Here is a 21,652-nt window from a genome sequence, read left to right on the forward strand (position 1 = left end):
GCTCTATGTTGTAGCTCCCACCCCCTCCAACTATAGTCAGGTGATCCCACTGGTGTCTAATAAAAGGGCAGCCAAGTTTGGGAGTTTTACTTTGAAAGCAGCTAGTAAGTTGCAGGTAAAACGTATTCGTCCCTTTTATAAAATGTATTATTAAACCATAGAATTCTTAATGAATCAGATGAAAATTGAGCATAGGACTGGCCAGATATGGGATGACTTTGACGTAGTTGGCCAGCTTAAATATATTGCAATATATGGACAAACAATCCCTGTTTTGTTTAAAGGGTAAGGCATTTTTCAGTAGCAGTATGCACAAAATGTCTCTGTCTTAAATATATTGATAATGGGTTGAGTGCAGAGGAATCTTGTATTTGTATATATATATATATATATATATATATATATATATATATATATATATATATACCCCAGTCTAGCACATCTCTAATGGGTTTACTTTTCCTGTGTTAGGCACAAAATCATAACAGTACCTGATACTCCTACTTGAACACCTGTGAGTTCCCCCTCGGTTTCATTGTATTACATGGCTTTGGATAACTCTGTCTATAGTTAGCAGTTAAATTTTTCAGCAAATTATTCCATGTCAACCCAAAAAAAAAAAGAATTCATTATTAGCCAAGGCTCAAACCCCCCCATCATGAAAATGGGGAGATTGCTGCACCTACACTCCTGGCACATCTGTAAGGGACAAAATCATAACAGTATAGTATATTCAGTGGTGTAAATACATATTACTGGGCCCCACAGCAAAGTATTTTTCAGGCCCCCAAAATGTCTAGAGGTTGACCTGTTTTAATAGTATTTATTGAAATTGTATATAAAGAAGGGCCTTATTGTTTCCCTATACCTCCTGCCCCCCCCCCCCCCCGCAGCTGCAGGGTCTGCTTCCTCTGTAGTTACACCCCTGAGTACATTAAAGGAACCAAGTGGAATGCCTTGTTTCCCTTAATTCCTGATACTCCCACTGGAAAACCCTGTGTTTTCTCTCTGAATTTTCAGTGCTGTGTCTGTGTATCAGTAGGTCTCCCCTCCAGTCTGTTACTACAGCACAGCAAAATCCCTTCCATTCTTACAATGGTTAATTTTTTTAAACCCATTTGTTGTTGACCACCTAGAACAGGGTTCCCAACCATTTTTACCCATGAGCCATATTCAAATGTAAAAAGAGTTCAAAAAGTTCCTGAGTGTGCCAAATGAGAGCTGGTATTTACTATTGGTAGCTCCTATGTGGACTTGCAGCATACAAAAGGCTCTGTTTGGAAGTACAAATGTTTTTTATGCAACTAAAACTTGCCTCCAAGCCTGGATTTCAAAAACAAGCACTTGAGTTGAGGTCAGTGGGAGCAACAGCCAAAGGTTTGGAAAGCAACATGTTGTTCAGGAGCCACTGGCTGGGGATCACTGAACTAGAATATAGATGAAAATTGTATGTGTAATGGGTTTGATTGATGGGAGATTTTTCCAACAGTCGGGCTGAATGTTGCAGTTTTATTGCCCCGCCAACCTGCTCCATAGACTTATTAGTGTTACATTTTCATATGAATAAAATGTAGCCCAAAACATGTAGAAAATAGATACTCAAATAATAGAACACTTAACTGAGCTTAATTAGAGGTGTTTATTTTACTTGGAAAAAAAAAATCAATACAGGGGATCAGAAACCTAATAGGGGACCCCTTTAATTGCAGTCATATATTGAATCCACATCCTGCATGGCCAATTAGCAATTATTTTACATGCATGCTGCAGACTGAGCATATTTATATACAGCCATGCGGCAGGAATCTATATTAATTTCCAATTTTACATGCAGGATGTGGATTCAATATGTGGCCAGTATTAAAGGGATGAGGTGGCAACCCTAGTGGACTGTTTAGTGTTATTAGAACTAACAAATTCAACAGTCCGTTGCAGCTGAGTAAAGAGGGAGCCAAAGCATAGTATTGATTATAGGTTAGTAGGTTTTCACTGTATGGTTAGCTTTGTTGTAGCATGTTATAAATGTTTATGGTAGAAGTTTTTTTTATTATTCAGCCTCAACCCTGATGACAAAGCAAAGCTTAAAGTAATGTGCGCAAGCCGGGACTTTAACCCGGGTCGCAAGAATGGGAATCTTGCATGATACCCTACACCACTGGCGCATTTGTCTATCTTTGAGTTCTTCAAGGTATGAAATATAATATCAGTGGCTGTCGACGTAGTACCACTGTGAAAAACCTAGAGTTTTTTTTTTTTTTTAAGATTTTCTTTTTTGTTACTTTTAAGTGTTACATCTCTGTAGTTAGTAGGTCTCCCCTCTAGTCTGTCCCATCAGCACTGCTTTTATTTCTGGTGCAATAGTCGCTCCATCAGTCTGTTTCTGCAAATCTTTCAAACAGTATATTATATAAGTAATATATTATTCAATAATAAATGTACATTTCTGTGTAATCTGTATTATTCTATAGTCCAGGACTGATGAACAGAACTCCTCAGTAACTTCCAACATTCTTATATTTCTCAGATCAATGTGCACTATAGACCCTGTTTATAATGATGTGCAAAAAAAAGTGCACCAGTAGAAGATATTCAAATACTAGAACACTGAATTAACATTAAATGGAGATGATTAAAAACAAAATATATATAGTTAATTTTTAAAGTTTAAGTGCGCCAGCCGGGACTCGAACCCGGGTCGCAAGAATGGGAATCTTGCATGATACCCCTACACCACTGGCGCAGATAGGATTACAGGTTTGAAAGTCAAAACCTGAGATTGCCCCCAGGGTGTTTTAAAGTGGTTGTGGACACCAATCTTGAAGGACAATAAGGTTGAGAACTAAATAAAACACTCTAGATACACAAAGAAGCCTAGCCAGAAGGTTAATTAGGTTAATACTTGGGGTGAATAATTTAGCTGTGATATTCTTGGAATATCTGAAAAACCGGCCTGGGTTATAGTCCTGTGAATGCCATCCACCATCTTCTGTGATGTCCCACTTGGTTTCTTGCAGCTGTTCAGGAATCTGCACGTGCACACAGTGTAGTCGACTCACAATGAGGAGCAGGATGAGGGGATTGCACCCCCTAGTAGTTACACCACTACAGCTCTGGGTTCATATGCTGTTTGACCTTTTCATGACAATGATCCACTTTTATGGGAATAGAACTCTGAGGTTATAACTGATTCTAGAGCTGAGTGGGGTTGAATGATACCCAGGAATGTCATGCAGGAATCTTGTAGGGTACCGAAACTCTACTGGCACAAGAGGTGCGGTGTATTTCTTTGAAAATTTACAAAAAAAAAAGGAGTGCCATGAGCTTACTAAATACAGAATAATTTACACTGACAATCAATTAGAACTTAAAGGATAAATATATTTTGCACTAGCATGATAATAATAAAGAAAATAGATAATGATCATTTAACATAGTTTTCTGTTTTTCCAATGCATGTTTAAAATGACATTTTGTTGATACTTGGAGACACCTTCACCCAGATCAAACAGACTATACCTTTTATTCTCCTGTACACCACTCCTATTCACGAATCGATTACATTTTCCTATCTCAAGGTTACTTACCTCATCTAACTGCGGCAGAAATAGACCCAATATTTTGGTCAGATCACGCTTCTATAACCATTTCGATTCGGCTGCCCTCTACTTTACCAGGCAGGCCCTCTTGGCGTCTAAACGACTCTTTGTTGGCTAATTCCATGATACGAGATCAGATATCACAATCTATTGAGAATTATTGGAAAGAGAATCTTGATGAAGAATTATCAATGGGCACGCTATGGGCTGCACATAAATGCACCATCCGGGGGGAAATAATAAGACTTGCTACCCAGAATAAAAAAATGGTTACTGATCAGATATCCGCATTAGAATCCACAATACAACAACTGGACGCCTTGCATAAACAAAATCCATCCTCTGCAATTCATTTACAGCTATCAGAAGCCAGACACCAGTTAAATACACTGACACAAGGTAAAGCTGCTAAACAACTTAAATGGTTTCAGCAAAAACTGTTCCAAATTAAAGATAAACCTGACAAATTTCTGGCCAAAAAACTTAAACTTGAAAAAGGCTTTAAGCCTATTCATTCTATCCAGTCAGATACAGGAGAGGTGGTTCATAACCCCCTAGAAATAATAAAGGTCTTTCAGAAATTCTACACCAAATTATATGAGATACCCATTCCCGACCACACAATTAATAAAGAGGTATTATTCTCGGATGTAACCCTCCCTAAACTTACAATGGAAGAGCAGTCTACCTTGAACTCCCCTATTACTGCCTTAGAAATTGAAGAGTCCTTGAAATCTTTAAAAAACTCGTCTAGCCCAGGCCCAGACGGTTTTTCGGCTCGGTATTACAAATCATTCAAAGCTCTCCTTCTACCACACTTAATTGTATTGTTTAATGATATGCTCCAAGGGCATTCAATTCCCCCAGAAATGGTACATGCCAACCTTTCATTGATTCCTAAACCTGGGAAAGACCATTCATCAGTCCAGAACTACCGTCCTATATCAGTGATTAATGTGGATATTAAGTTGTTTTCCAAGATATTAGCCACGCGTTTAAACCAATATTTACCAAGTTTGATACACCCAGATCAGACAGGCTTTATTCCTGGCGACAAACAACTGATAGCATTCGTAAGTTAATCAACATAATAGCAGATGCGAATACTTCCCATTCTCAATTATTAGTATTGATGTTGGACATACAAAAGGCTTTTGATAGCGTGACTTGGCCATATCTTTTCCATATTCTCCCTAAATTTAACATTTCTGGTCCCTTTTTGGAGGCTCTTAGAGTACTCTATCAACACCCTATAGCATACATTAAATTTTTGAACCGTCAAACTTTACAAGTACCAATTCACAGGGGGACTCGTCAGGGGTGTCCTTTATCCCCTTTACTTTTTGCTTTAGCAATGGAACCATTAGCCCATCTTATCCGCAATGATGTAAACATTACAGGATATGTCAAAAATAATCAACCCCACAAGCTGAATCTTTATGCGGATGACCTATGTTTAACTTTAACCAAACCCCTGACGAGTCTCCCTAACTTATTCTCACTCTTAGATACTTTTGCCAAGATCTCAGGCCTCCGGGTTAATGTTTCAAAAACAGAAGCCCTACCGATTAATATCTCAAAACCTCACCTGAAATTATTGGAGCTGAACTTTCCATTTCACTGGCGAACTACTACGGTTGACTATCTTGGGGTTAAAATTACGAAAACATATCAAACGTTATATTCACTTAATTTCCCTACAATGTATAAAAAATTACAACGTTTCTTAACAGATTGGAATGCTTTGCATATCTCATGGTTTGGACGCATAACCGCGGTGCGCATGATTGTCCTCCCTAAGATACTATATTTATTTAGAGCCCTTCCTATTGCTGTAAAGTCCCAGGATCTTATGTTGCTACAGAAGCAAATATGGCAATTTATATGGCAACATAAATACCATAGAATTAATAGAAATGTATTGTATCGCTCACGACTGCAAGGCGGTCTTAAGGTCCCCTACATAAGAAATTATTACTGGGCAGCTAGAATCGCACAAATAATACAGTGGCATAATGACTCAGGAATGCTCAGATGGGTAGAATTTGAGAATGATTCAATTTATCCCTTGCAAGTTAGAGCACTACTGTGGTTAACTACGAACAATATACAAAAATACCCTATTACTAACCCCATTGTTAAATTTCATATGCAACTTTGGAAATTGCTTAAACCGAGATTGTTACCAGTGGCTACTAATAGTTACATGCAAGCTCTGGTAGGAAATCCAGATTTCCCCCCAGGGATGGTTCATAGCGATTTTCAATGGTGGGCCTCTCAAAATTTCAATAAATTATATGATCTATTGTCCCTGCATGGGTTTAGAACTTGGAACTCATTAAAAGAGTCGCTCACAATCCACCCACGAGAGTTTTTACGTTATTCTCAACTTTCCCACTTTTATTTCTCACAACTACAAAAGAAACCTACATTAACTGGATCCTTATTTGAAAATCTCTGTAAAAATGCCCTACGAGCTAAAGGTCATATTTCCACTATATACTCCATATTAATTGAGGCTCCACCTTCCTCTTTACCTATGTATATGAAAGCTTGGGACAGGGATTTCAACCTATTATGGACTACAGAGGATTGGTCCAAAGTAATGGAATTCTCTCATAAATTTTCTCCCAATGTTGCCATACGGGAAATGGCTTACAAAGTAATTTCAAGATGGTATTACACACCAATGCGTAAACACAATTTTTCTCCTTCCTCTTCTCCTTTGTGCTTTAGAGGCTGTGGAGCACTAGGTGATTATAAACATTCGTGGTGGTCCTGCCCAGTAGTAGAGCAATTTTGGAATAGGGTAGTCCAAATTGCAGGTGACTTAACTGATTCCCCTATTACACGAACCCCTGAACATCTTTTACTGAATCACCCTAATCCAGATTTTAATAAAGTTACCAATGCTTTGCTATTTCAGATATGGGCAGCGGCGCGCTGGGTTGTTGCACTTAACTGGGTTTCCCCTACGCTTTCAATAACTCAATTCATTTCTAGACTCAACTACATTCAGGAAATGCATTTATTAACAGCCATTGCAGATAACAAAAAAGAAGTTTTTGACGATATATGGCAACCTTGGGAGAACTTTAAGAAATCCTCTGGTTTTTTGCTTTTGTTTCCTTAACTTAATTTCTTCCCACGAGTAATTCTACTTTTTCAGAGTCATTGAGAATACAACCTGTCATAACACACCGGTCTCCCAGTTAGGGAAAACTTAGCAATTTGAGAGCCACCCGTTTATTCTCTTTGTAGTCGCGCTATTGCCTACCCTGCCCTATTTAACTATGCCGGTTTCCTTACTCTTCCCCCCCCTTTTTTTTTTTTTTTTTTTTTTTTTTTTTTTATTATTTTACTATTGGTTTTGGTTTATATTCTTTGCCTTTTCCTGTTGTTTAAGTGAAGTTGTAATACTTACCTTATGCTTTTGCAAGTTCATATTGTTGTAATGTCTTTCAATGTCTATTACATATGAAGCACCAAATGTGAAAAATGACGCAATGACAAGATTGTACTGTTACCATTTTGTTCACGAAATAAAAAAAAGATATGTTAAAAAAAAAAAAATGACATTTTGTCAACAGTAAAAAAAAAAAAAAAGATTTAAGAAGAATATAATTGTCATGCGCCAGCCGGGACTCGAACCCGGGTCGCAAGAATGGGAATCTTGCATGATACCCCTACACTACTGGCGCAGTTAGCATTAGGCATAGCAAAGCAGTTTAAAGGGCCACGAGTCCTAAAATATGACACTACCACAGTAAAACATTAACAAATGCTAGGGTTTCTTTAAGAATGGAATACACACTAGGCAGATGGAGTTTACCATTTCCCTGCAGTTTAGATTCACACACAATCCATATTTGGTTACTAGTTGATACTAAATCTTTTACAAAACAATTTGTTGAGCGTAAATTGGATTCAAAACCTAATTCCAAAGAAATGATTACAAATAATTTCATGTATGCAGTACATTTCCTATATAGAAACAAGCTGGAAACATTTGCCCGTGTCCCTCCCAAGCTTTGTAGAAATGGATGTATCTGTTGCATAATTCTAGAAAAAGAAAGGAAATATTTGTAAAATTCAGCTTCAAAAGCAAATGAGCTATTGGCAATTAAATATTAAGTGAAGGCCCCAGCGAGATTTGAACTCGCGACCCCTGGTTTACAAGACCAGTGCTCTAACCCCTGAGCTATGGAGCCACATAGGAAGCTATGTAAAACGGACAATTTATCTCATGTGTTCCACAAAAGCCAACTGAATTGCTTTTTGTTTTCTATAAGGTTTGTGGTTTTTGTTTATTTTGTTCCTATAGGTTCTGTTTTGTCCTTTAAAAGCATGAAATGTGACGGAGGAGACAAACAGAACGTCACGCCTGCCTGCACGGCTCCTGCTGGGGCTGCGACTCTTCATAGAATTTGCATATGTATGAAAGGCTGTATGGTAATACAGCCAGCTAAGTAACCCTTTAAAGCAGTATGGGTTACAGAAGGGTTAAATACTGAGTTGGTGGGAGGGGGAGTGAGAAAAGCAGGAAACAATGCCGAGGGGGTAGGCAGTGCAATGATTACTAGGGGGAGGGGTAAACCATGTGGGATGGGATTGAGAATAGCAAGGGGAACTACAGCAGTTTACTTATGAAAAATAATGACTGTGTTTTGCAGCTTTGGCAGAAGCTGTAGGAATTGGGTTTTAGTTCCTTTTTCAAGCTGAATGCAGTAATGCTGTGGTGTTGTCTGGTGTATATACAACAATGACCAACAATATTCTCTGTGTGTATGGCGGGAAATGAGCCCACCGACATCGTCAGAAGACTTGGAAATCGGTCGGCTCGTCGATCGGGCTGGACGGAAAATTTTGATTGTGTGCCTTGGCACCCAAACATCGGCCATTGTTGGTGCTGAATTGTCAGATACAGGTAGAATTCTATTGTTTCTACCTGTATATCTGACGATTCAGCTCTACACGTGTGTGTGTGTAGGGTTGCCACCTTTTCTGGAAAAAAATGCCGGCCTTCCTATATATTTATCTTTTTTCCTTATTAATAATATTGGGATCAACCATCAGTTCGGAGAGATTAGTCACCCCAAAGAAGGGGCGACAAAATCTCCCCGAATCTGAGCATGTGTCTCTGCCCTTAAGTTGGCCATACACGTAGAGATCCGCTCCTTTGGCGCCAAATGAGCGAATCTCTCCCTGATATGCCTACCTTGAGGTGGGCGATTTCGGACTGATCCGAATGTGGGCCCTAGGGCCCAAAGATCGGATCACAACGAAGGTTAAACAGGTGGTCGCATCGCAGGATCCGATGGAATTTTTACTCCTGTCCGATTGACATCTGGTCGACATTCATTTGATCTATAAGATGAATGTTGTATATTGACCAGAGAACACCACAACTTCATTATAGTCAGCTTGAAAGGGGAACTAAAATGCTCTGAAATCGTTCTATGATCTTAGTTAGCCAATAAAAAGTTTTACCTTTACACCACCTGTTATTTTTCTTGCCCCGTGACTGGCTAACTTGGCTATCATGGTACAGCAACGTTACCTCAAAGTGCAATGGAAATCATCACAGTGTGGTATTAAACAAACACAGCCACAGAAAAAAGCAGTGTTACATGGAACAGTGCAATAAGAGTAGCACTGATTTTTTTTTCTCACTCCAAGGTATCGAAAAGCTGAGGCTAGGAGTAAGGGTAGGGACACACTGGGCGATTTGGGGAGATTTAGTCGCCTGGCGACTAATCGCCGCGACTTTCCACGACCAATCTTCCCCGAATGCCTCCCCTCGCTCTGCGCCTGGCTAAAATGAAAAATCGCCTGCGCTAATCACACGCGGCGATTCATTTTCCGAAGTCGCCCGAAGTTTCCTCGTGAGGCAACTTCGGGCGATTTCGGAAAACGAATCGCCGCGTGTGATTAGCGCAGGCGATTTTTCATTTTAGCCAGGCGCAGAGCGAGGGGAGGCATTCGGGGAGAAAAGTTGCGGCGATTAGTCGCCAGGCGACTAAATCTCCCCAAATCGCCCAGTGTGTCCCAGCCTTTAGAGGAGCTGATCTGTGGGGTCTCCAGAAGGTGTTTTTTTTGTTTTTTACCTACAAACACGCCTGCCATTTGGCCTTACTTATAAGTTTGTTACATGCCTTGTTTAATATTTTCTGTGTTCCTTAGCTAAAGTTCCTTTGAGGGTAATGGTAGTAAGAATAACTGGATTTAAATTGGGGAAATGATTCTATGTATAAGACAACTGGATAATTTTACTCTATTAGGAATGTAATTATAGAGCACGGACCTGTAAAATATATCTGATAACATTTGGTTGGAGCAAGAAAATAAATATGAGGTTTTAATGGGCTTTTTTATTGTTTTTATATTGGTATTAATGAAATGTATTATTATTTATACAGTTTACATACAAGTGCAATATTACCCCAGAATTGTATGGTTATAACAATTGGTACCTGCGTAAGAGGCTTGGCCAAACTGATTTATGGATTTATTTTTGATAATGTAGGGGATTTGTTATTCAAACTGGGGCATAATCCCATTTGCTCTAGCCTTTGTTTGATTGGCTATTATATTGCCCAAAGTGGATAAGACATTTTTTGGGTACTGCAATGGAAGCTGGGAGGGAAAACTTGGTGTGATGTAAACACATGTTCATAATACAGGTACCAGATCTATTCTCCTGGAGTTCTCTGGATTATTTGGATCACCATACCTTAAGTCTGCTTGTTTTATTACCAATCGACCTAAGCACTGAGCCGGGGGCTCTGCGGCTAGAGCTCCAAACACATTTTTTTTGGTTCAGAAGTGACATCACATACACAAACTCTCCTGTGCAAATCACTCCGCTGGGGTCACTGAAACATTCCACGCTTGTGCACGTTGGATATTTGCCTATGAGCACCGGGTTTTCCTGCAAATCATCAAGGAAATAAGGTAAGTAAATGCGTTGTCGGATGAAGTCGCAGCGTTGATCCAACGCAACACGACTGCCGGTTGCAGGTGGTGCATGCTGCATCTGCATCAGACAGTCGTGTCGCATTGGATCAACACTGCGACTTCATCCGACATTTCTATCTCATACCTTATTTCCGTTGCATGCGTTTGTCACAGCGTGTCGGTTTGTGCCAAAAACGTTTGTGTATTCCTACGCTTAATACGGGGGGCAAAGTAAACCATTAAAAAAAAAATAGAATCTTTTATCCTCTCACTTGGTCTGCACTTGATTCTCCTTTGATCGCTGCAGCTGCTTCCAATATAGGAGCACTTTTCATTCATAAATACAAATTCCTGACTTGTTGATGCACAGCTTTTTGATAAACCAAGGGTGCAGTGTCTCTAGCATCTGTCAGGCGCGGTTTACTAACTTATTTTTACAGTTTTGTTTTTTATAAACTTCTTTGGGGTTCATGCTGCCCGTCATCAGTTGGTTTGCCTTCTCTTACATCATAAACAATAGCCAAACTCATTTTCGATGTCATGCCATTCTAGAACGTCACCTTAAATCTTTATTATGACCATTGCCTGTCCTCAGCTATAGACATAATTGGGGACAGCCCAACAGTTTAGGGACCCTTGTGAATTGAGTGAAATGGTTTGGTAGAAAACGATAACTAATCATATAATCATCATCTATGATGTTACTCACTTGTTGACATTTGTCCTGTTGCGGCGATCAGTCTCCCTTTTTTTTATTTTTAGGGCCATGGCACATATGGCATTCTTATCGTGGTGTTGGTCTCTCGTGGTTTTGCTGCGGTTAAAATGCCCTACCTTACCCATCACCACTTTCCTTTAGGAGAACTAAACCTAAAAATGAATGCCATATTTTTATATACTAAACTTATTGCACCAGTCTAAAGCATCTTTCTAACTTTAATTATCCAGGGCTTCAAAGTTGTCATAGGAGTGCCCCACCTTGGATTGAACTAGGAGTGCTGGTGACACTACACATGCTCTAGGAGGGCAGCTGTTAAGAAGAATAAGCTTACAAATCATCAAGCAGAAAATGAGGTTCACCTATTATAGAAGCTGATGCTACAGGGCTGGTTATTAAATTCTGATGCAATTGTAGCATGAAGTATATATTCTATTTATACAGTATATTGCATGTTTGTGCAGTGAATCAGCAGAAAAGAAGATGGGGAGATAATAGGAGCATTTTTAGAGGCACAGATCTTCCCTGCTAAAGGGCTGAGGTTACCTTGTGTGGGAACAGAAGCCCAAAACTTAATATACAGTATTTTAACTATAGTTCTTTAGTTGAGCTTTATTTCTCATTTAAAAGGAAGGGGGAAAGCTCTACTTGAAGCAAACACTGGTGATGATGGGTCAGCACTGCATGGGAACACCTTGAGCATTCTGAAGCAGTGAAGTTCTATCACCACTAGGGAAGCAGGGATAATACCGTTGACCATTGTGATTCTCCAAGATAGCACAGCTCAGTTGATATGTCAGATGTCCGAGAGCTGCACAAAGTAATCTCTATAATTGGGTTGCATTAGATGCAATGGGCAAGCATTAAAACTGAAATGCACTGGTCTGAACACCATATTTTACATGATTGTAATCACCTTCCCCCAAAACAAACAAGTCACCCAATAATTATAAAACACAATTTTGCATTTCATCTTTTAATCACATAGTGTGAACATTTGCTTTCAGCTAGCAAAACATTCTCATGTGTAGAATTCCTTTAGACTTAACAGGTCAACTATAATTCAACAGTCATTGCCTTTTTTTAGACGCATCTGGCATACAAGGTGTTGTTCTAGAAGATTTGGTTGCCCCCATAGGAGCAGAACTAAGGTATGAACATCAGTAGGTAGCCACATGCTCTCTCGTTTTACATTCTGAAATAACAAAAGATATTTTAAGAGATGATGTATAAATCGCAGCGCAATAGAAGGACAAAGCTAGATTAAACCCTTTTCAAAATATGAATATTAGGGGTTTAAAACTTATCAAAAAGATAAAACAAGTTCCATATGCACTTAAGGAAAACCAGGACACAAAAAATATATGAATAACAGGTAACTGTAGCATAATCTCAGAAGCAACTTTAGAGTTGTTTTGTAAATAGGTTCTAGATTTCATCAAAACTCTTCACCCATCAAAAAAATATATATGGCATTGTACAAAATGTGCAGCCATTGCCCCCCAACTCTTGAATAATAAGTGCCCTGGGTAGAGGCTCTGGGAGATGTAGTTCAGCTGTTAGAGGGATGGTTGAATACCACGGTTAATACCATACAAAAGTTCTTAGATAAATACTGAAATAAAGTTAGATTATGCTGGTTTTCGATTGATGTCCAGAAAGGAGGTTTTCTAAAAGTATATATTTACTTTATTGCTAGTTAGTATTTAAATTCTAGTGGGTAACAGCATTCAAGACACATATGAATCTGTTGCCCCCACATACTTTACAACTAAGAACTTACTTGCTGTGTTGTATGAAGGAGGTTGTCTTAAGGCGCCAGACAACTTTGTTCTCAGATACCACGCATGAAGGAGGGTGGTTGTCCAACGGACAACCGTTTTCACCCAAATCTTTAAAAATGCGTTAAAATTCAGAAGCGGTTGGTCGATATTTTATGCAATCATAAAACCTCCTTCTTGGCATCAAGAGACCTCTTGGTATTAAAAATAACAACACTGCAACTTCAGAGACATCGGTTCCATGTCAGTGAGATAAAGATCTAGTTGTGGAACTGAACCCTATACACTATTTTCTATCAATTTTATAGCACAAAGGACAAGCAAAGGCTCTGTTATTTCACTGATGACATGGTGTTAGCTGATGTCACTGCAAAGTTAAAACATCTTTAAATTTAGAAGACACATGACTGGCTTCTTGTAACTGCAGTTGGAGGATAGGCGCACCTACCAACAGAAATTCCATATTGTAGACTAGAGAGTAACAGACCCTTTTCCCTATACATAACAATATAATGGATCCCAAACAAAATGTCATCTTATGGGGCTTATTTCCCAAGTCAGAGTAAATGTGCAGCCCTATGTATTGTTTTTATGTTCAAAATAATGAAATGTTGCCTGTACTGTTTTATAGTGCATATTAACTTTTCTTGTTTATATATGCTCAATAGAATATTACCCATACATAATGCTATTATAAATCTATGTAATGGATTCAACCCAAAATTGTGACTTTGAACAGTTGGTGATCTAATGTGTCTTTTTAAAGGAAAAATATACCCTATGATGCGAGCGCATCTTAATTTCCAGAATTTGCTGTTTCTTGAAAGTCTATCTGCGTGCTTGCTGAAATCAGTTCTCTACCCCCTTAGAATCACAGTGTAATGCAACCTCTTCCTTAAAGGACCAGTAACATCAGGTTTTTTTTTTTAAATTGGTTGGTAGAGAACGAAAAAAACACAGACAAAAACTTTTAAATCGCTAAGTCTTTATTAAGAAATAACTTCCCAAACTCTGCTGGCAATCCATCGTGCGGGGCTCGATTTCTCCTCCCTGACTTCCTTATAGGAGATAGTCAGGGAGGAGAAATCTAGCGCCGCATGATGGATCGCCGCCCTGTCGCCTTTTCCGAAGAGGAGCGCAAGCGGAGTTTCGGTAAGTTATTTCTTAATAAAGACTTAGCGATTTAAAAGTTTAATTTGTCTTTGTGGTTTTTTTTCGGTTCTATACTAACGAATTTAAAAAAAAAATTGATGTTACTGGTCCTTCAACTTGCTCCATTTTGAAGCCATCATTTCTCAGTGGAAGAAGGGGGAGGGGTGGCATCACACTGTGAGCCTAAAGGGGGTGGGGAACCAAACCCAGCAAGCTCAGACAGACTATCAAGGTTCTCGTGTAACTGATGTTCTCTTGTCAAAAGGGGAGTATATTTTCCCATTAATGGATACATTTGAATCTTCACTGCTGCCACTTCCATTTCTGACAAAAAGACAAAAGAGCTAGCGACAAGTGCACTTTGTAGCAATCATATCCTGGTATTCTTTGTAAGCAATAGAGTTATCGGGTTCAATGGTTAAGACACTCATCGGTCTGTATTCAGAGGGGACACAAGATGGACGTGGAATGGAAGAGTCAACTTTTTCATAGATGATATTCTGGACAATGGTGTGAACTGGTGATCCATATCGATGGCCAACAATTCTAGGACACACGCCTTTGCAGTAATCCGGACTATACCGATGAGGGGCCAGTATCCATTTGTCCCAATTGAGCTGGCTGAAGCTAAGTCGGAACCGATGAAGCTCACATTCATTTTGAGGGTATATGAACTGCTTAAGGTACTCACTAAAATTAAAGGTGTGGGGCACAGCAGTCGTGTTCTCCTCCAATATAGCTTCATAATCATGATCTCTTCGTTGTCTGGACATTTGTTGCAACTTGAGGTTCCCTCCATCACTGGTCAAGAGGGAGGACATTCTTCCCACTGGATTATAGAGTGGTGGCTCTGTCATATCATACACTGTTTTCCTATGGTAGGCTTTATTGCTGGTATCATTCAGGTACAAGAGTAGAGATGGTGAGGCCCTGGCCATTTTAAGTGGACCTGTCATAGCAAAATTGTACTGTTTGTTGTTTTTCATACAAGTGAAATTCAAGGCTAAGTGAATATTTTGCCTCTTGTTGGAAATGAATGGTTGCAGAATAGAGGTTACGTCAATTTCAACCCATCTTTGCCTTTTGTGAAGCTGGAAATGGAAGGATTGAGGGACACGAGGACACATTGTGTTTATGATCTCGTGATCCAGGATCTCCAAGCTGCATGTGCAAGTGATGTTGGACGTGGAAACTCTCTTACTCACAGAGTAAAGCAAGAGGGACTGCAATAGCTGCTCCACAGCAGAAACACGATCAACACTGAAAGTCAAGTCCAGTGATTGCATGCCACCTGTAGGGAAAAAATGATACTAGAATATTTTGTGTTTCTGGAAACTGAGCAATTTACAGCTTCTACATTCAAATCCTACATGATGCACACATGGTGGTATACAAATTAGATTCATATTCAAGAGGGACAGTAATTAGAAAAGTTTTTGCATTAAAAATTAGCACCTAAGTCTTTACATCAGTGATCCCCAACCAGTGGCTCGCAAGCAACATGATGCTCTCCAAACCGTTGGATGTTGCTCCCAGTGGCCTCAAAACAGGTGCTTGTTTTTGAATTCCTTGTTTGGAGGCAAGTTTTGGTTGCATGAAAAGCAGGGGTACTGCCTCCTGTAGGCTGCAAGTCCACATAGGGGCAACCAATAGGCAACTACAGCCCATATTTTGTACCCCTGGGAACCTTTAACATGATTATGTTGCTCTCCAACTTTTTTTACATTTAAATGTTGCTCACAGAAAAAAAGGTTTGGGACCCCTGCTCTACATCTTTGAATTTGTCACATCGCATGTTCCCAAGCAACATGCCACATGGCATAGGGGTTAAAGAGCATCAAAGAGAATTTAGGGAGCTGGCAGCCAGGTGCTTTCATAGTCAGCTTTGTAAAGTACTGTATATAATCTGCCTATAAGGCAAATGTCCCACAATGCATTTCTCTGTTGGTAAAAAAAAAACAGATGCACACATTAAGCATATTGGGGGTAATTCATCAACACTGGGCAAATTTACCCATGGGCAGCAACCCATGGCAATAAATCTTTGCATTCCGTTCTACCTGCAGCTAGGGTTGCCACCTGGACAGTATTTCACCAGCCTAGCTCGTAAAATACCAGCCAAGACCATTATTATAAATTTACCAAAAATGTATCTGCCAGTACATTTTTAACTACCTGTCATTGTAACCCCAGCCCACCCTCAACCTTCCCTCAATCCCTGCTTCAAGCCAGTGCTTATATCCCATACTCAAAGTTCATGTCATTAATTTCCTGCCCGTCCACTGAAGTTACGGCTCCACCCCTTTTGCATTGCTACTGGCCCCCATACGCCATTATTCGGCCACCTTGTGTCATTGACCTGCCCCCTCCTTGTCCTGCCCCACACCGATAACCACTGGCCTGTATGGCAACTCTACCTGCAGTTGGTTGAAAAATAGCTAATCACTGATTGGTTGCTATGGGTTATTGCCATGGGCAAATTTGCACAGTGTTGATAAAAGAGCCCCAAAACAGGAATGAATGTCCCTTTACATACAAGATGGATTTAGGCCAAAAAAAAAAAAAAAAATCTCGTTTGCATTTTTAGGTCTACATAAGATTTGGGTTTGCATTGACAAGCTGATCCCATTCCTGCCTATTACCACACACACAGGGGGCAGGATCTGTGCTTTCTGAACATGAGGCTCCATCATACATGGCACAGGCAACTTGTCATAAAATGCAGTAGAGCAACATTAGACTTGTGTTGCCGTTTGAATTAAATTAAAGTGCAGGCCAGGTATAAATGCAACAAATTATTCTAAAAGTTATAAGTTAAAAGGATTCCAAACGCCGACGCGCGTTTCGCAGTGATAGCTTTATCAAGGCGTATAGGTACGCTCTCATTACGCCTTGATAAAGCTATCACTGCGAAACGCGCGTCGGCGTTTGGAATCCTTTTAACTTATAACTTTTAGAATAATTTCAGTCTTTGGGAAACGGAATAGAAGGGGTGGGAAAAGAAATCTATTTCTAATTAGTGCTCGGGTATCTCCTTTCTCTGTTGCTAAAGCTCACAAGAGCCCGTGGATTCGTGGTCTTTTTAGGCTTATTTAGCGCTCTTACAGAACAGGATTTAGTTAATAACACAAGACCACAAGTCCCGGGTATTCTGCCTCCTTATCTTTGTGGTGTCCCAGGGATAGAAAACAATTAGGTAGCAGCTTTTGGGACAGCTCCACCCTCTCCAATTTTCTATTTCCTACTTGAAACCTTTTAACCTGAGCAATTTGTGTGTTTTTAAATTATTTATCCCATTAACTGCGGTCCTCTTTATATCAACTACACTATTTATTATTGTTCATTAATTACTTGGCACTTTTTAGCACTTTACAACTAATTAATTTGTAAGCAATTATGAAATTTTAGTAATTGCGATCTTACAATAAACCTATTAGCACTTAAAGCACTTTAGTATTTTTATTCTCATTAATTCCTGGTTGGATTGATTGTGGGTGAAAATATAAGGTATTGGATAATACACTGGATTAAAAGGTTAATTATTTATTTGTGTAAAGTAGTAATTGTATTGAGTATCTATCAACCTTTAAGTCTAAGTACATTTAACTGAATTAATTCTTATAGCACTGGCACTTTAATATAATTGTAATTTGTGCAAACCAAGCACATTAGTATTTTTTAACGTTCAGTGATTGCCCTCACGCAATCACAAAATACTTTATAAGTAGTGTAATATCTGAGGAACTGCGGTACGAGTGGGAGGCAATTGGGGTTCTTTTTTTCTTTCGCTTATAGAATGTTTTATTAAGACATCTGTTCACTCCAGCCTTTATATATTACACTTTTGGCTAACTATATTAGAAACATTTTTTATTTTGCACAGCCTATCTATTTACACAGTTTTTATTTTCACACTGAACTGTTCGTTTAAAGGAGAAGGAAAGGTTAAAACTAAGTAAGCTTTATCAGAAAGGTCTATATAAATACACCAGTAAACTTTCAAAGTACTGCTGCTCTGAGTCCTCTGTCAAAACAAACTGCATTTCTTTCCTTCTATTGTGTACACATGGACTTCTGTATTAGACTTCCTTCTTTCAGCTTAAAGCACCAGGGCTAGGGCTTGAGCATGCTCAGTTTGCTCCTCTCCCCCTTCCATTTCCCCCTCACTCCTCCCCTCCCTGCTCTAATCTGAGCCCAGAGCTATGAGCGAGCAGGTAAAGCTTCAGGCAGGAAGTGATGTCACATCCAGCTAATATGGCAGCTGATATCCTAAACTAACAGAGAGCTTCTAGAGCTGTTTACTCCGGTATAGTAAAGCATTCTGCAGAAAATAGTGTTATATTTTGCACTATTGTGGTTATTTTATTGCCAATAAACTGCTTAGGTAGCTCTCCTTCACCTTTAAACACTCTGCAGCTTTAAGGTGGCCATACACGGAGAGATCCACTCGTTTGGCAATGTCGCCAAACAAGCGGATCTCTCCTCGATATGCCCACCTTGAGGCGGGCAATATCGGGCTGATCCGATCGTGAGCCCTAGGGCCCAACGATCGGATCCTAACGATTGCTAATGGGCGGTTGGATCGCAGGACCACATCAACGAACAGATGCGGCCGTGATCCGACGGGATTTTTAGTCGCATCCGATCTACATCTGGCCGACATCGGTCTGTCGGCAGCTTTTATCCGCCCGTGTATGGCCACCGTTAGGCTAATGGCACAGTGGTCCTTTCTATCAGCAAAAACAATCCTATGCCTTCCACCATGTGTATGTGTGTGCACTGACAGTCATGGGATTAACCTTTTTAGAATACAAATGCAACAGTTAACAGTTGACATTTGTGGCAAAATCCTCTCTCTTTAGCACTGACAGGCCAATCCCCTGCCTATTAGTTACACACATACAGGAGTGGAAGCAAGTAGATCGGATTTTCTATGCTGGTGTATATATGCCAGGGGGCAAAACGTCCTGTGTTCCTTTAAGGCTTTTTAACATAATCTTCATGTTAATCAGTTGCCAGTTATAAGTTGTACTGCAAAAAAGATGTCCTGCTTCACCCTCTAGTTAAATAATCACACCCATCTATCTCTCAGCAGGAGCTTTTAAGGCAATGGCACGTGGGTTGAGCACGTTTTATGTTATTGAACACTCCAACATTGCCCTCCATGTGAATTGCATGGAAGCACTTCTAAGGCCACAGTTAATACTGTTAGGGTAAGAGCACACAGGCAGATTCGGGGAGATTAGTCGCCCCGTCAACAAATCTCCTCTTCTTTGGGGCGACAATCTACCCAAACTGGGTAGAATTAAAAATCGCCAGCGGGATGGCACTAGCGGCGGTTCGTTTTCCGAAGTCGCGGTGGCGACTAATCTCCCCGAATCTGTACATGTGCCCGTACCCGTAAAGGAGAATTCACCCGTAATAAAAAAAACCTCCCCCCTACCCTGGGTAGACCCCCCTCCCTCCTCAGCAAATGCCCTAATGCCGTTTGGGTTGCCACCTTTTCTGGAAAAAAATACCGGCCTTCCTATATATTTATCTTATTTCCCTATTAATAACATTGGGCTCAAGCATAATTTTTACCGGCCAGGACGTTAAAATACCACCCGGGTGGCAAGGGCAACCCTAGCTGCTGTGAACTCCTGAGGCCAGAATCTGCATGGAAGGGTGAGTACAATATTAGGGGCATTTGCCCGGGGAGGGGGGCAGGTAGGCTGGAGGGGGGGGGGGAGGGTTTTTTATTACAGGTTGAATTCTCCTTTAATGTAATATTTCCAGCAATTATGCCCTGACAAGCACTTGTAGGCAATTCACACACCTTTCATCTAAAGGAAGAGTAACAACAACTAATGGTTTAAAGTAATTAAAATATACTGTACTGTTGTCCTGTACTGGTAAAAGCTGTGCGTTTACTTCAGAAAGACTACTAAATATTGCTGTATAAATAAGCTGCTGAGCAGCCATTCAAGCAGGGCTGGGCCAAGGGGTAGGCAGAGTAGGTACCTGCCTAGGGTGCAAAGCTGGGGGGGCGCCAGGCATGTACCTGCACTGTCCCTGCTACCCCATTTCCGGTCGCATCTCTCCTCGTGCATGTGCGGTTGGTGTATTTTTGTTTTATTTGTTGGGGGGGGCCTACCAATTTATTTTTAATTGAGGCGCCCTGGTCACCAGTTTTTTGTTTTTTTTTAACGGAGTAGCTGGCCACCAATGTTTATTTTCTTACTTGTAGGGGCCCCTGGCCACCAATTGGGGTTTTCTTTAACTTGTAGGGGGCCCTGATCAATGGTTTATTTTAACTTGTAGGGGGGGGGGGGGAGAGGCAGAAAAATTTGTTGTACAGGGGCCCAACTAATTCTGATGGTGGCCCTGTCTGCTATGCAACCTGTGCCTTTTGCCCTGTTAGCATGAATGACTGGCCCCTGGATAGCTGTAAAGTAAAAGTAAATAAATAAGGGTGCCATTCATTCAAAAGTTTGCTTTCTAAATCTTCCTCTTAAACATTAAGGGGGTGTGCATTTATGTATTGAAGCTGCTAAAGAATGAAATCTTGGTCTGGGGCCTGGGGTTTTGTTTTTAATCTTATATGGTGAATGGCTGTAAATCTCATGCAAACACAAATAAGCAAAGAATATTGGATTCCCAAATGGAAAATGAGTCTCATATAATAAAGCGGATATATACAAAATATAGACACACACTATAACTCCAGAATTCTAACTCACACTCACCATTTATCTCCCTCATCTTTCCTGGTTTGCACTCTGTCCTTGGAGTGAACAGCCTGACTGTGTTGTATACAGGGTTCTTATGAAGTTTGGGAACTCCCTCCTTGGTGGCTGACATCTTGTACAATCTTTTCATGTATTTGATTGCCACCATATTGGGCCCTGGTGCATCATCCCTCCATCTGGAACGCTCTGACAACTCCTTGAATAAGGGAGGGAGTAGACTGTAATCCTCACTGTACTCTAATCCAGATCCACCTATTTGTAATGGCAGCAGCCAAGCGGACCAGCAGTACAACACAACAAACACTTTAGTCATAGCCATTCCTTGGAGGAGAGTCCAACCAACTATCCATTTTCCTCCATGACATTTCACAGGCAGCTCCAAAAGGCCAGCCCTCTCCCTCAATCACTTAAATTACCTTCAGCTGTATTTGCCATACATGATGTTAACCCTTCAGCACTGAGATGTGATAACAACACAAGTATAGTCTGGATTCAACAACACATACATGTTATTGCTCATTTACTCCATGGAGATCAGACAAGTTCATTTGCATTGTGTTATAAAACATAACCCAGAATCTATAGGATAGAAAACCCCATGGTAAAATAATATGTCAGTTTGATTCTCAGTTTACTAGAGGAAAAATGTGTCCTTATCATACTGGAGTCATATATTTATTATACACAACTGAAAGCTTTATTACCTGTTCAATTACA

The 21,652-nt window shown here is 40.1% G+C and overlaps 1 protein-coding gene and 3 non-coding genes across 4 annotated transcripts; all 4 read right to left on the reverse strand.

The window, feature by feature from the left end:
• Nucleotides 1–2,669: 2,669 nt before the first annotated feature.
• On the reverse strand, nucleotides 2,670–2,740 carry trnag-ccc. The gene has a single exon. It is a non-coding gene; the product is annotated as a tRNA-Gly (tRNA).
• A 4,486-nt stretch (nucleotides 2,741–7,226) lies between these two features.
• On the reverse strand, nucleotides 7,227–7,297 carry trnag-ccc. Its single transcript has one exon. It is a non-coding gene; the product is annotated as a tRNA-Gly (tRNA).
• Nucleotides 7,298–7,734: 437 nt separating this feature from the next.
• On the reverse strand, nucleotides 7,735–7,807 carry trnat-ugu. Its single transcript has one exon. It is a non-coding gene; the product is annotated as a tRNA-Thr (tRNA).
• Nucleotides 7,808–12,231: 4,424 nt separating this feature from the next.
• gdf9.L (growth differentiation factor 9 L homeolog) lies at nucleotides 12,232–21,334 on the reverse strand. Its single transcript, XM_018252138.2, has 2 exons — nucleotides 20,933–21,334; nucleotides 12,232–15,495 (listed from the first exon to the last, which is right to left on the reverse strand). Exons 1-2 carry the CDS (start codon nucleotides 21,252–21,254, stop codon nucleotides 14,549–14,551), a joined length of 1,269 nt encoding a protein of 422 aa, XP_018107627.1. The 5' UTR covers nucleotides 21,255–21,334; the 3' UTR covers nucleotides 12,232–14,548.
• Nucleotides 21,335–21,652: the final 318 nt, after the last annotated feature.

This window comes from Xenopus laevis, chromosome 3L (genome assembly GCF_017654675.1).
Source record: "Xenopus laevis strain J_2021 chromosome 3L, Xenopus_laevis_v10.1, whole genome shotgun sequence".
NCBI lineage: Eukaryota > Metazoa > Chordata > Amphibia > Anura > Pipidae > Xenopus > Xenopus laevis.

Coding starts and splice junctions, on each gene's coding strand:
- gdf9.L (XM_018252138.2), bottom strand. CDS start 21,254: ATGGCTATGACTAAAGTGTTTGTTGTGTTGTACTGCTGGTCCGCTTGG. Junction 15,496..20,932: donor AAAGATGAGGGAGATAAATG/GTGAGTGTGAGT, acceptor TTTTCCCTACAG/GTGGCATGCAATCACTGGAC.